The 15,321-nt window shown below is 41.6% G+C and overlaps 1 protein-coding gene and 1 long non-coding RNA gene across 9 annotated transcripts in view; one reads left to right on the top strand and one right to left on the bottom strand.

Annotated features, from left to right (window-relative positions):
• LOC146350052 (uncharacterized) overlaps positions 1 to 4,377 on the top strand; it is a 33,134-nt gene extending 28,757 nt beyond the window's left edge. Inside the window, exons 5-6 of one of the 2 annotated variants that reach the window (XR_014789178.1) lie at positions 72 to 241; positions 4,306 to 4,377. This is a non-coding gene — a long non-coding RNA (uncharacterized LOC146350052). Of the gene's footprint in view, positions 1 to 71; positions 834 to 4,305 lie in introns of those variants that run through there. The other variant, XR_014789177.1, reaches the window with a different exon arrangement.
• REPS2 (RALBP1 associated Eps domain containing 2) overlaps positions 1 to 15,321 on the bottom strand; it is a 112,486-nt gene that overhangs the window by 49,052 nt on the left and 48,113 nt on the right. For all 7 annotated transcript variants that reach the window (XR_014789175.1, XR_014789176.1, XM_084844094.1 and 4 more), the window contains 6 exons: positions 9,794 to 9,857; positions 8,424 to 8,566; positions 6,492 to 6,583; positions 5,319 to 5,390; positions 4,229 to 4,298; positions 444 to 518 (listed from right to left, as the gene is read on the bottom strand). Coding sequence is in view for 5 of the 7 variants with exons in the window: in XM_084844094.1 (XP_084700220.1) it covers positions 444 to 518; positions 4,229 to 4,298; positions 5,319 to 5,390; positions 6,492 to 6,583; positions 8,424 to 8,566; positions 9,794 to 9,857 (516 nt within the window). In the remaining 2 variants the exon portion in view is untranslated. The remainder of the gene's footprint in view (positions 1 to 443; positions 519 to 4,228; positions 4,299 to 5,318; positions 5,391 to 6,491; positions 6,584 to 8,423; positions 8,567 to 9,793; positions 9,858 to 15,321) is intronic.

A 15,321-nucleotide genomic window follows, 5' to 3' on the forward strand; every position in this document is an offset into this window, starting at 1 on the left:
GCCCTGGATCCGAAAATAAGTTCAGAAAGTTGACAGAATGAACGTTTCCTGTCCCTTTATCCCTTCTGCAGCCTCCTGTACTCCACCACTGAAATGCTTCTCTGGAGAATCTGAGGGGCAGGGGAAATCTCCTGAAGAAAGTGGAGAGGCTGCTATGGAAGGGGAGTGTGATCAGGAGGCTGGAGCAACTCCTCTACTAGGAAAGGTTACACCATTTGGGTCTATTTAGTTTAGAAAAAAGGTGAGTGGGGGGACCTGAAAATGATTTATACAATTATGTCTGTTGTGGGGAAAGTGGCCAGAAAGAAGATTCTTTTCTCTTTCTCTCTCACATGCACATAATACTAAATATATTTTGCTCGAAAGCAAGTGCCAAGTAGGCTTAGAGATTCTACATTACCAAGGAACTATGCTCGTTATTTTATATAGGATTTTTTACATACCTGTTTTGACAGCCAAGTGCTGAGATGCTTTAAATTCCTTTGGTATTGTTTGGGCAGATGCGCTAACTTTCAGACCTTTATAAAAACAAATAGTGGAATACTATTTGATATTAATTATTCAGTTGAGAACAAAAGGCTATACCTATAACCAAGTTCAGTTAGAACTCCTATAAAGTACTACTTCTCATTCTTATTAATACTTTATGTATCTTTATAGAAGATGATGCATTATAAAGAGATAGCATGTTTACAAATAGATATGCAGAACATTATTCTTCTATGTTCCTATATGAAACCCTAGTACTTCATTTCTAATGGCCCAAAATAACCACACATGTGTAAATGCTAAGAGATATCAAGAGCCACACTTGAATAATCATTCATATATATAAATAAAAATAAATATTCAGCGGGATTCAGGGCCCATGAAGTTGGATCCAGAACTCCATGAGTGGAGTTCTGCTCTTGGATCCCCCTTGCCCCTGAAATCCAATTGGAGGGGTAGGGTGGGGGCTTCTGGAACAGCATGGCATTGCAGGAAAAGGAGGATGGGAAAAAATCACCCGACTTTTGCTTAATCCAATCTCCTTCTGTGAAGGAGATTACTCCTTTGTTTAAGCACCTTTGGATGCAACCCATAGTTTTTGTTGGTGGGAACTTTGGGTAGGTGCAATGGTGCCCTACTGTTGGTGGTGAGCAACTCTGGATCCCATTGCACGTAGGGCCAGCTCCAGCGATGATGTAGTGCTTCCGTGGGCAAGCCCCCAAACAACTAGAAACACAAGTTTCTGGAAGGCGTGACCTGTCCCTTCCAGAAACTTGCATTTCTAGTTGTTTGAGGGTTTGCCCCTGGAAGCGCTACATTGCTGCTGCAGGTGGTAGGGGCTGTGCGCACGCTGCCAGGACCAGCCACACATACACCAGGAACGAGAGGTGCTTGCTGCCAGTAGTAGGGCACCCTATAGCTGTTCATGAGCAGGACCATGGAAAGAAAGCGCTTTGCTCTCCAATGTTCACAGTGCCTAAGAATAATTCACCAAGCCCTGGAGCTAAGCAATTTATTCCAAAGGGAGTGAGTGGGAAGCTCACTGAAGCAAACATATTGTGCATCAGTAATGATTGGTGGACTGACATCTGGAATTCAAGACCTTCCCTTAAAGCCACACAGTGACAAGTCCAGGATTAGTACCCTGTACCCCTTGAGCCCTATGACAACTGCTTTGGTACAGCTTACAGCACAAATGCCTCATCCTCAATCCCAAACTTTTCCCCCCTTCAGGGGTTAGACTGAACCATAAACAAAGAAGAAAAGCAGATTTTCTGAGCCATTTGATTGTTTTGGGTTGGTATAATGGGAATATGGGTTGAACGAAACATCTAGTATTGAGCAAGGAATGTATCTTGCAATTGCTTCAGTACACTTATAGCTTGCAACTTGGTATCTACTGTGCCACTAGTCAGTTTTCCTGCATGGTGTAAGCGTGGGCTGATTTGTGAACTGGGTAGATAGTGACCAACACACACAATTAGGTGACGATATCCAGAACTCTACATGGAACTACACACTCCACATTCTCAGCACATCAGTTTTGTCATGTGTATGGGCCCTGTATCTCGTTCCTGAAAAGCAGAATTCAGTTCACTCATGCACAGAATTACTATGTCTCTCTAAGATCAAACTTGAAGTTCCATAACAGAGACAAGCTTCAAAATGCATCATGAATGTTTTTGTTGTTTCCTGCAATACCCTACAGGTATAGACCTCCCAACACTAAATTACCCTTATATTAGTTAAGATGTAAAATTTTCAAAGCACAGGAAAAAGTCTGCAGGAAACTTTAACATTAGTAGCTAGGTAGATCAGATCTATGTATTTACATATATTTGCATACTTTATCAGAACATAAGAAAAACTGTTTTCTTATAAAATTAGAACAATTATATTCTAGAGAGATTAGAGTGAGAAATGAAATTCTGGGTCTCTCCCAAGACCCCTGCTTTACACAAAATCTGAACTCCTGTCTCTTCCGCAAATCTGTTAAAATGTGCTACTCCCACAGAAATGTCTGCTTGTTATCATTCTGTTGCTAGAAGAATTGGTGAAGCAGACATACATGGGGAAGAAAGGACTGCCTTCCCCACAGAGGAGAATAGTAATATTTGTGTGGAAGGAGGATGACGTGAAGTTGGCAAATCTTTCCTTCCACTAAATGAACAAATAAATATCCACAAACCAAGTACATATATACAGAATTATCCAGAAAAAGGACATTCTACATTTTATATAACCAATGAAATATAAATGTTGTACTGTCAACACATTTATCTTAAACATATAGCTAAAAGAGAGATAACATCCAGTTAAACTGCTTTTGCACGGGTGCCAGGGTATAAAATTGTGCATGTGTTCCTTTAAAAGCCTCATGTGGCACAGAGTGGTAGGTGGCAGTATTGCAACCGAAACTCTCCCCATGACCTGAGTTCGATCCCAGCGGAAGCCGGGTCTCGGGTAGCCGGCTCAGGTCGACTCAGCCTTCCATCCTTCCGAGGTCGGTAAAATGAGTACCCAGCTTGCTGGGGGAAAGGCAGTCATGACTGGTGAAGGCAATGGCAAACCACCCCGCTATAGTTTGCCATGAAAACGCCAGCATAAGCGGCGTCCCTCTAAGGGTCAGTAATGACCCGGTGCTTGCACAGGGGGAACCTTTCCTTCCTTCCTTTAAAAGTATTCTGGAGATGGTAATCAGGAAAAGAGAGGGTCATTGTTCCAAGAGACAATGCTGAATTTTACACAGGTTGTGCTCTTCTTTCACTTAACATGGAGTGTGCCTATTTTGTACTCTGTTTATGCTGACCTTGAGTAAAAAAAATCCCCAGGTTGGTTACATACACATTAAAAACACACAATTAAAATGTAAATAACGCAAGTCTAAACTATCATAATAAAATACATGATTGGGTGATTTAAATGTTGTCTTAGCAGTGTCAGAGCCATTAACAGGAGAGTGGATCCCACACAGCTAGGCAACATTTGAAGACCCTTTCAATATATTATATTTAGGCTTCAGATTCTGGTCCTTGTACTATATAAAGGGCTGGATTGCACACTGCAGGGGAAATATAGCGCTCCAAAATACACGTTTCCCTGGCAATGCTAATGTATTTATTATTTTCTAAATACATTTATAGCTCACCCTTCCAAAAAAAGGTAATTAATGTTAATAGAAAGATGGGGGACATTTGTAGGAAAGAACTGATAGGCAAGTGCCAGTTCTTCTCTGCAAGTGCTCTCTCCAGGCTCAGAAACCAAAAGAAGCCCAGCTGTGTGGAAAAGTAACTAGTGGAGGGCATTTGCTGGGGAGAATCAGCAGGCATGATTCTCCAAATCCCTTCCTGCTGCCCTTGTATCTATGTTAATCAGCAGATGCTCATTTAGGACATACGGGTTTACTAGTGTAACATGTAGCTCTACTCTGTCTAGACATTTATGCTGACATTACTGAACTGCAAATGTGATTCTCTCTTACAAACAACATGCTTTTAAAAGATCCATCTGAATTACAAAAATGAAACATACTCGGCAGGGCTTATGGTTTCTATCAGTTTGATTTTCTTCAATCCTGTGTTTATTGAAAAGCATCCTCATTTGTTTTTCCTACTCAAGAGTGATGTTCTGTATAACTGATTCCGACAATATTGATTTTCCTTAGCCAACAGGAATTGTATAAAATATCTATTACCACCTGAAACCTAATTAATTAAGAGACAGCAGTTTGCTATTGTACCTTGTTTGTCATCATTAATTGTGTCCTGTGTCAGGGAAGCTTTATCAGGCATCTCTTCAAGTGAAGTCTCCTTTCAGAGAGAAGAGGAGTAGTTTGCGAAGATTAAAAAAGAAAAGAAAGAGGAGAGAGAGACAAGCACACAAATCAAGCCATTTGAGAGGCTACAGGCTGACAGAAACTGATTGTCTGGAGAAACCTTTGGAGGAGAATACCATCAGGGACAAATTACAGTTTCCAGATTGTAGAAATCATCTAGCTTTGAAGTTAAATTAGGTCTCATAGGGAATGGTGATGGGCTGAATTTGGGAAGTAAAACAGCTGTAGAACTGCTTCACAATGTAACATGCAGTACAATCCTAGGCATGTTCGTTCAGAAGTGTTCAATGGGGCTTATTCCCAAGTAAGTGTATTCAGAATTTCAGCTTTAGTATCCTTCTCTTTAACATTACTTTTAACTGGCAGTTGGTCACTGGAGGTGCAGTAAAGTGTCAGACCACAATGAAAACCGAACATTATGCAAGTCACCAAACACAAACAGTCCTCTTTTGCTCAACTCACATTTTTGTAAATGTTCATGGGGGCATGAGTGCAGTGTTCTATGAGAATGGGTCCAGATCACCTAACTCATATACTACCAGCCAAATATCCAAGCACAACATTTTATAGTTCCAGCATTATGTTTACTAGAAATGCTGCAATGAAGGTTAAGCTCCCATTTTTCTACAGCTCCACATATATCAATTTCATAATAAAAAAAGGTAAAGGTGTCCCCAACCAGTCGTGTCCGACTCTAGGGTGTGGTGCTCATCTCCATTTTTAAGCCGAAGAGCCAGCGCTGTCCGAAGACACTTCCGTGGTCATGTGGCCGGCATGACTGAACACTGAGGTGCACGGAACGCTGTTACCTTTCCCGCTGAAGCAGCACCTATTTATCTACTTGCAATTTCTTGCTTTCGAACTGCTAGGTTGGCAGAAGCTGGGACTGAAGCTGGGATTTCATAATACAATTTCATAATACACATGCAGAAACATACAAGTAAAGTTCTACACAGTGAGTAAAGCAATAAATACTAAATAAATTGTCACCAACTGGATCAAGGGAAGTTGACTCAAAGAGAATCAATGGCTCTGAGTTGTTTGGATGCTCACAGACAGTTTCAAGCTGATTATTTCAAAAAGAGATAAAACAGAAAAAATATAAATTTCTATTGTGAGAAAAGCACACCAGTATTTACAATCATATTTCAAAGACTAGATGGTGTTACAAATTTCAATATGTAAGAATTTATTCAGGTACAAATTAAACAATTCTTGGTCAATTTTAAATAAACCTTTGGCATGTTTGCTCAAAAGCATTCAGTGGGCCTTACTGCCTAGTAAATGTGTTCAGGACTTGAAACAAGATATCCAAAGCCACCAAGTTTTATATTTATTGTAGCTTAGAATGAAACATTGTCTCTAGAGAAAGAGAAATGACTCTTCTGATGTACGATCAGGCCATAGGTGATCTTAAGGATGTAAGCTTCACCTCACACCTGATCCAAGGCTTCATTCTCACATCCAAGTACCCAGCATTGCACGAAAAAGCTTTTTCCCAATTCTCATGTATACCTTTGCAGCATCCACCCACCCCCACCATTTCCAACTGAATGTACTGGCCTCATACACAACCAAGAGTCCTATGCCAAGAGTCAACCAGGCAGGCAATGACTGTGGGAGTCTAGCAACTCCACCTATGAGGACGTTGAGGGCATCCTGTCAGAGGAAGCCCTCAAGGAACTGCATCTGATGCTCCTTCCTCTGCTTGTACCTTTTCAATTGACTGTTGCACAGACCCAAGCACTCACACTCTGGCTGCTCTCTGGAAGTCTTCTTGAACTACCACTCAACCAATCCTACATTTGCTGCTGCGTCATGCAAATATAATCAATGTCTCCAAGCACTTGGCAGTTCTCCTTAATGGTGGAGTGGAAGAGACGCTAGAGAAGTTCCTTTTATAACTACTGACAGCCCATTTTATTAATGCATAGGGGGCAAGACATGGAGATAGAAACCAAGGTGCTAAAGTTAACTGTGAAGTGTGGATTGTTTGATACTCAGCTGTTAAATTAGCCTCATGCAGGAAGCAAAGTCTCCAAACTGATCTCACCACATTGCAAAGACCTGCCTGCACTTGCAACACTGAGCCACTATTGATATATTTTGCCTGATGCAGTAAGGACAAGGGTTAGCAAGGTATGAATGCAAGATGGGATTTTCTTACCTCAGTCCTACTGAAGTCTCTTGCTTGTTGGCTTACTGACAATGGTTCTGAATAAGAATTCAACATACGATCACTTTTAGGCTTAATGGAAGCTAGAAGGAAAAAGGAAAGCACACCAGTCCTTGTATTAATTATATACACTGTTTTCTGTGAACTGCACTACCTTAATATGTTGAGTGATGATGGCAATATGATGGCTCTCTCTCGCTCTCTCCGTATATGTTTCTGAGGCACTATTGTGGCAGGTTTTTTCCCCCAAATGCTATTGCTACTCTGTGGGCACACATTAATGAATATAATGCAGTATCCACTGCATTTATAGTGCGAACAAGTGCCACATACCCATGCATGGTGTTGCAATTGTGGGAGAAGTAGGAGTTTGGAAGGTCACATGTGTTTTATTATTTATGTCCGCAGCACAAGCAAAAGCCACATTATGTCGCTGCAATTACAGGAGAAGCAGGAGGTCATGCTGGTTGCCTCATTTTAAGCCTAGCATGCACACCTGTGCAGTGCATGAATACAACTTTTAAAATAAAGATGGTGTGGTTATTCATAGCTGCAGAGCTATGTAGGTGCACACGGAAAAATAGTTACACGCACCCAAATTACAACAGCTAACCAACCACCCCAGGAGGGGAAGGAGGTCAACTCACAGATTTCCTGCCTAGGTCAAAGGAGAAGGTGGGGAAGGTGTTACAAAACAGGTTCTACAGCTTTGAAGCCACTCTCGCTATTAAGAGTTATAATACCATTAGACTGGAACTCACATAACTCATTAGCACATGAAAACAGCAGTCACTGGGGAAAAAGTCATATAAATGGTCTAAGGGGAAAAGCAGAATATTGAAGGGCAAATATTGCCCGGACAACAGGTTGATGAGTGCATCTTGTGTCTCAAGAGTGAACCAAGATAATATTATATATTATTATATAATATAATATTATAATATAATATAATATAATATAACATAACATAATATAATAATATTATAATAATGTATATTATATAATACATTATAGCACCAAGATAAAATGCTAGTGTAGATTGGCCCATTCTCTCTGGGTTGGAAATATGGGAAGCTGTCTCAATGTTACCTGGAAGTCATAAGTATCTCTCTTTGTCAAAGTAAATAACATACTTTAAGATGCTTTTATTTTTAGTTCCACAAAACTGGCACAAAAACTTAAAGGTGATACTAAATTAGTAAAAACAGACCTGGTTTTTATTCCCATCCCAGCCCTGACTGGGCACTTACTGTGTAGTAAGGATCCACACAATTGTGCTCATGTGGTGGGGAACCTTTAAATGTTAGACCAGCATCATGGGATGGATCCACAGAAAAGGGCTCCCATACCACTGCCATAACATGTAAAGGGCTCCATATTTGTTAGAAAAGATGTATAGGGGAGTCTTGACCCTATTATAATTAATAACCACAGACTGTCACCTGTAAAGCAAGACTAGCTGCTATAATGTTAAAACAAAAGTTGTTTTGTTCCAATAGTCCTTGCCATATCTGAACGTGTTTCCCCACACAGGGCTAGTGCACAGCAGGGTGATGGAGACAGGGTCAGGCATAATGTTAGCATAGTATGGAGTAGTCAGGAATAGTACTGGACACATAAAAGATGTGCAGTGCAAACAGGTTCAAAATCCTCCAGTTTCCAATTGTATCACATATCACTAGCCAACACTTTAATAATTTTCCAGGACATACACATCATCAACAAATTAGTCAAGCATACTATAGCTTTTGTGCTGGTGTTTTCTGCTAAGCTGGCTCTGTCAACCCTGTCATTTAGACACAATTAAAAACCCATAATTTTGGAGCTCCTTTCCCAGAACTGCAGCTAAAAATAGACTTTGATTAAAAGAACATTTTAATTAACTGAAGCTAAGTGTCTTAAGCACAAACAGTGAAGCTTTACCTGTTTGAAGACAGTCAGGTAGTAGAGTTTCTGGCAAGGTGTCTGGCAAAAGATAACCATTTTTCCGAGCAACAACAAGGTGAAAGGCAGCACAGAACTCTGGTAATGTCAATGCTCCATCACAGTCCACATCACTAAGTTCCCTGTGAATAAGACAGCTGTTATTGACATATTTCAGAGCATTATTGAAATAAAAACTTTGTTTACCTGTTTGCACATACACTACATATATCTTGAGGGAAAGCTATTTTTCAGGTATATTTTACTTTGACATTCAGGGTGCAATCCTAAGTTGATAGGCGGCCACCTCCAACCTTGGAGGTGACCGCCTATCCAAAGCAAGGCGGGAGGGGCATGGGGGGATCGTCCCCTCCGTGCCTCTCCTGCCTTGCTCTTTTTTGCTAGACAGCCGTTTTTGGCTGTCTAGCGGCGGGGGGCCAACCGGGAGAAGAAGCTGCCGTACAGCACGCGGGATGTGTCGTATGCGCAGCTTCGTTCTCCCCACCCTGGAACGCCTCCCAGCCCCGCCTCTTTTCAGTCGCTCCGTGCTTGTCTTCCGAGCGCGGAGGATGGGGCTTCTCCGCACTGCCTCTGAGGCAGCACGGACAAGGGGGGAGGTCAGTTTCCAGAAAAGAGCATATCCTATGGCCCTCTAGACAGTGTCTAGTGGCCACAGGATTGCTCCCTTAAGGTGTTTTTCTGAAAGCTTATCTCATGAAAATATTGCATTTTTATTGAATAGATTTCTATAGATATTTTAATGCAATTTTTGATTATATACTTATAGAATGGGATAATAGCCCCCATTAAAAGTTTAGAAATGTAGTAAGATTCAAACAAAACTGAAGTTGCACTGAGGCATTTGCAATGTTAGCGAAATAGTTTCTTAAAAAAAATCAGGATCTCATTAGTAAAGTGTTGATGAATTATGCAGCTGTACTTATTTAAAAAGTTAGGTACTAATTAGGTTTCATTTGATAAGCATAGTTAAAACTGCAGCTTATGATGTAATCTTAACTATTCTGAAAGTATCTGGATCCACTTCACAAAAATACCTATTGGATTGTTGTGCTAATTATGTTCTTTAAAATATTCTTCAGAACATTTCTAGTATACATTGCTATTCAAATCCCTCTAGTCTTGCTGAGAAGGGACAGTAGCCCTACAAAGATAACAAGCATAAAAGAAAGATGAACATACACCCTGCTGTGCTTGGACCTCAAAGTGATTTTGACGAGAGCCATTACTAAGATTTCTTTAGATAGATTTTTTTTAAAAGAATGAAGAACTTTTTAGCCACAGTGGTTTTACATACATACGTACATACAAGCACACAGGAAAATTATTCTGAATTACAAAACAGTACTTACCATATGTGTGAAAGCTCAGGGATAGGCAGCTTAGATTTTGTGAAGAAGTTCTTAGCCACAGAGCCTGTCAACAATAACGGCTTATCAAACAGTGAAATAATAAATTACCGAACAACAATTTTCCAGAGTAATCCTCTTCCATTACATGACTTGGAGAATACTGTTTTCTTTTTCTTTTAATTATCCAGAGAACTGGTTACTGTGCAGTCCTGTTATATTACACATGTTAGTTGGAAATATCCTTGTCCAGTATTACTATTTTTATTACATAACATGATAAATGGATTTCCAAAGTTAAACATTTATATTGAACAAGCCATGATTGGTGGATACCCCAGCCTACCCGGCTTTTCCCCTTCATGGATCACTGCCTTGTTGTGGCGAAGGGGCTTGTGTAACTCAGTGAAGCCATAAGCTATGCCGTGCAGGGCCACCCAAGACCGAAAGGTCATGGCAGAGAGTTCTGACAAAATGTGGTCCACTGGAGAAGGAAATGATAACCCACTCCAGTATTCTTGCCAAGAAAACCCCATGGAACGTATCACAAGGCTAAAAGAGATGACGCCGGAAGATGAGCCCCTCAGGTTGGAAGGTGTCCAATATACTACTGGGGAATAGCAGAGGGTATTTCCAAGTAGCGCCAGAAAGAGTGAAGCGGCTGGGCCAAAGCCGAAAGGACACTCAGCTGTGAATGTGTCTGGTGGTGAAAAGAAAATCCGATGCTGTAAAGGACAATATTGTTTAGGAACCTGGAATGTAAGATCAATGAATCAAGGTAGGCTGGAGGTGGTCAAACATGAGATAGCAAGATTGAACATCGACATCTTGGGAATCAGCGAACTAAAATGGACAGGCATGGGCAAATTTAATTCAGGTGACCATCATATCTACTACTATGGGCAAGAATCCCTTAGAAGAAATGGAGTAGCACTCATAGTCAACAAAAGGGTGGGAAAAGCAGTACTGGGGTACAATCTTAAAAACGATAGAATGATCTCAGTACGAATCCAAGGCAAACCATTCAACATCACAGTAATTCAAGTCTATGCCCCTGAGGCCGAAGAAGGTGAGGTTGATTCTATGAAGACCTACAACACCTTCTAGAACTAACACCAAAAAAAGATGTCCTCTTCATCATAGGGGATTAGAATGCTAAAGTAGGAAGTCAAGAAATCACTGGGATAACAGGCAAGCATGGCCTTGGTGTACAAAATGAAGCAGGACAAAAGCTAATAGAGTTTTGCCAAGAGAACACGCTGATCATAGCAAACACTCTTTTCCAACAGCACAAGAGACGACTCTACACATGGACATCACCAGATGGTCAATATCGAAATCAGATTGATTATGTCCTTTGCAGCCAAAGATGGAGAAGCTCCATACAGTCAGTAAAACAAGACCTGGAGCTGACTGTGGCTCAGATCATGAGCTTCTTGTTGCAAAATTTCGGCTTAAATTGAAGAACGTCGGGAAAACCGCTAAACCATTCAGGTATGACCTAAATCATAACCCTTATGAATATACAGTGGAGGTAAGGAATAGATTTAAGGGATTAGACCTGATAGACAGAGCGCCTGAGGAACTATGGACGGAGGTCCGTAACATTGTTCAGGAGGCAGCAACAAAATCCATCCCAAAGAAAAAGAAATGCAAGAAAGCAAAGTGGCTGTCTGATGAGGCTTTACAAGTAGCTCACGAAAGAAGGGAAGCGAAAAGCAAGGGAGAAAGGGGAAGATATATCCAACTGAATGCAGAGTTCCAGAGAATAGCAAGGAGAGACAAGAAGGCCTTCTTAAATGAACAATGCAAAGAAATCGAGGAAAACAACAGAATGGGAAAGACTAGAGATCTCTTCAAGAAAATTGGACATTTCAAGGGAACGTTTTGTGCAAAGACAGGCATGATAAAGGACAAAGAAGGCAGGGACCTAACAGAAGCAGATGAGATGAAGAAGAGGTGGCAAGAATACACACAAGAACTATACAGGAAAGATCTGAATGTCCCTGATAGCCATGATAGTGCAGTCCCTGAACTTAAGCCGGACATCCTAGAGAGTGAAGTCAAGTGGGCCTTAGGAAGCATTACTAACAACAAAGCTAGCGGAGATGACAGTATTCCAGCTGAGCTATTTAAAATCCTAAAAGATGATGCTGTTTAAGTGCTGCATTCAATATGCCAACAAATTTGGAACACTCAACAATGGCTGCAAGACTGGAAAAGGTCAGTTTACATTCCAATTCCAAAGAAGGGCAACACCAAACAGTGTTCAAACTACCGCACAATTGAGCTCATTTCACATGCCAGCAAGGTGATGCTCAAAATCCTACAAGCTAGGCTTCAGCAGTATGCGAACCGAGAACTACCAGAAGTACAAGCTGGGTTTCGAAGAGGCAGAGGAACTAGAGATCAAATCGCCAACATTCGCTAGATCATGGAGAAAGCAAGAGAATTCCAGAAAAAGATCTATTTCTGCTTCACTGACTACAATAAAGCCTTTGATTGTGTGGATCACAACAAACTCTGGCAAATTCTTAAAGTTATGGGAGTACCAGACCACCTTACCTGTCTCCTGAGAAACCTGTACGAGGGTCAAGAAGCAACAGTAAGAACCAGACATGGAACAACCGTGGTTCAAAATTGGGAAAGGAGTACGACAAGGCTGCATATTGTCACCCTGCTTATTTAACTTATATGCAGAGTACATCATGAGAAACGCCGGGTTGGATGAATCACAGGTCGGAATTAAGATTGCCGGGAGAAATATCAACAACCTCAGATATGCAGACGATACCACCCTAATGGCAGAAAGCGAAGAGGATCTCAAGAGCCTCTTGTTGAGGGTGAAAGAGGAGAGTGCAAAAGCTGGTTTGAAACTCAACATTAAAAAAACGAAGATCATGGCATCTGGCCCCATCACTTCCTGGCATATAGAAGGGGAAGAAATGGAAGCAGTGACAGATTTTACTTTCTTGGGCTCCAAGATCACCGCAGATGGTGACTGTAGCCATGAAATTAAAAGACGCTTGCTCCTTGGGAGGAAAGCTATGGCAAACCTAGACAACATAGTAAGAAGCAGAAACATCACCTTGCCGACAAAGGTCCGTCTAATCAAAGCTATGGTTTTCCCAGTAGTAATGTATGGCTGTGAGAGCTGGACTATAAGGAAGGCTGAGCGCCGAAGAATTGATGCTTTCGAACTGTGGTGCTGGAGAAGACTCTTATGAGTCCCCTGGACTGCAAGGAGGTCAAATCAGTCCATCCTAAAGGAAATCATCCCTGACTGCTCATTGGAAGGACAGATACTGGAGCTGAAGCTCAAATATTTTGGCCACCTAATGCGAAGAGAAAAGAAAACTCTCTGGAAAAGACCCTGATGCTGGAAAAGTCTGAAGGCAAAAGGAGAAGGGGACGGCAGAGGATGAGATAGCTAGATAGCATCACCGATGCAATGAATATGAACTTGAGCACGCTCCGGGAGAGAGCGCAGGACAGGAAGGCCTGGCGTGCTATGGTCCATGGGGTCACGAAGAGTCGGACATGACTGAACGACTGAACAACAACAACAACCCGGCTTTTGCTAGTGTGTCCTTATGCATATTCTCTTTGAGCAGAGCTTAGCTTGGTATGTCTCAGGAAAGCCACACAAGCATGCAAATGTTGCACATTAAGGATTAGCACATTCATTAAGAGCTCTTTAAATGAGGCACAAGTTTAATTTATTCCTGCACAGTTTTGTTTGTTCTGTATCTAATATAAATTCCTAAGGAACCTTGATCCATGGAGAGAGCAATCCTATGCCCCCTAGGCAGTCTCTAGAGGGACACAGGATTGTTCAGTTTCTGGGTTCCAAGGCTGGAATCAGGGCTCTGACCTCGGAGCCCAGAAACTGTGCTCCCCCTCCGAGCCAACATGGTTCTGGCTACGTCTCCTCACTTGGAAACGGAGCACCAAGATGGAGAAAGGGGGGTGGTCCTAGGGGAGAGGACTGGGGACACTGCATTACACAGCTTCTTAAGCTCACCCCAGCCTCCTTCCCTTCCGCTCAGAAGCACCGTGGCTAGGCAGATGAAATCGGCCATCTAGTGAAAATGCAGGGCAGCCTGAGCACGGAGGTGAGGATTGCCTCTGTGCTCCAGCTATCTTGCATTGGATACTCGGCAGCCTCTGACTTTGGAGACTGCTGACGATCTCCATAGTATCGTGCCCTAAGGCTTTTCCAATTCTTAACCAACAGAATTTTCTCTACTTACCAGCTTGATTTCTTCTTTTAAAAATTTCCAACAATTGGGTCAAAATAAAATTGTCTTGGCTTCATCTAACTATATTTCTCCAATGATTTCATTTTCTGGTTCTTCTCTTAGTAATAGTGTCTAAGCTAGGCTGGTTGTTTATGTTTGTAATATCCTGCTAAATTTAAATTCTAACATACTGTGAGCAGCATAATGTCATAAAATGTTCATTTCATTCCTTGCAACCTTTTTGGCCCCGAGGGCAGCATGCAGTTCCAAGAGCATGCGGACACGCATGCACACCTGTGCAGTCAAACTCCCACACACATACATCTCAAAGTACAGGGATGTGGAAGTTTAAACCTCCCCGCCCTTCTGCTGAGATCAGGAGATAGGATTGCTCCACCCCAGTGATGCTGATCTAGATCTTGGCTGCATTGGGATTAGTGCTTCCCAGGTCTTTTCTCCACTGCCCATCTGATGGTTGATCAGCTGGCCTGTGAGGGAAATGTGGGCAAGGCTCCCCAGAGCTCTAGCAGGCTGCACGGAGTTGCCCATGTATGCTATAGAAGATCTCTTGGAATGGAACAAACCAGATGCACAATCTTTGAAATTCATAGCACACCACTGTAGGTTTGTGCACAAAAAATGCTCAATCACATACTCAACCTTTACTCTCTGTTCTTGATCAATAATAAAAATCCTCTGGAGAAAACTGTATGCATACGAAGCAATTTTACACTATTGTCTGGGTTCAGAATACTTAAATTACAGTAAGTGTTGGACTTCAGCAATAAAGACTCAGCTGCCCAAACCAGACTGATTTTAGTTTAAAATCTGTAATTCTTCCTGGATGAGCTAGATACAGCATGCAAGACATTACCTCAAATAAGTACCATAAGAAACTGAGATTTCATTGAATCTGTTACCATATGTTTTTGCTTTGTACAACCCATTTAATAGCCAAGGGCTCACATCTGCAGAGTTCTATAGATTCTGGCAGGATCCTGAAAATTCGGCACATATTTCCTTTACTATAAATCATATTAAGAGTTCTGCAGTTATTAGTGGAACAATTTGTATCTTCAAAAGTTGAGGGAAAGTTTAAGAACATTGATGGGATTATAGCAAGATGCTATACTTCATAAGATAAAGGTCTGAATACTACAGTCAACAGAAAGATGTAGAAGATTGGTTCGCACATTGGCTGGGTTTATACAACATGACAACCCACACTCAAGGTTGACCATGTGTTGAGTGTGGGCTGTTGTTGAGCCATGGGTTGTTGTTCAACTGTGG

This window comes from Heloderma suspectum, chromosome 3 (genome assembly GCF_057233095.1).
Source record: "Heloderma suspectum isolate Gila_16-S chromosome 3, 16-S_ref, whole genome shotgun sequence".
NCBI classification, from domain to species: Eukaryota; Metazoa; Chordata; class Lepidosauria; order Squamata; family Helodermatidae; genus Heloderma; species Heloderma suspectum.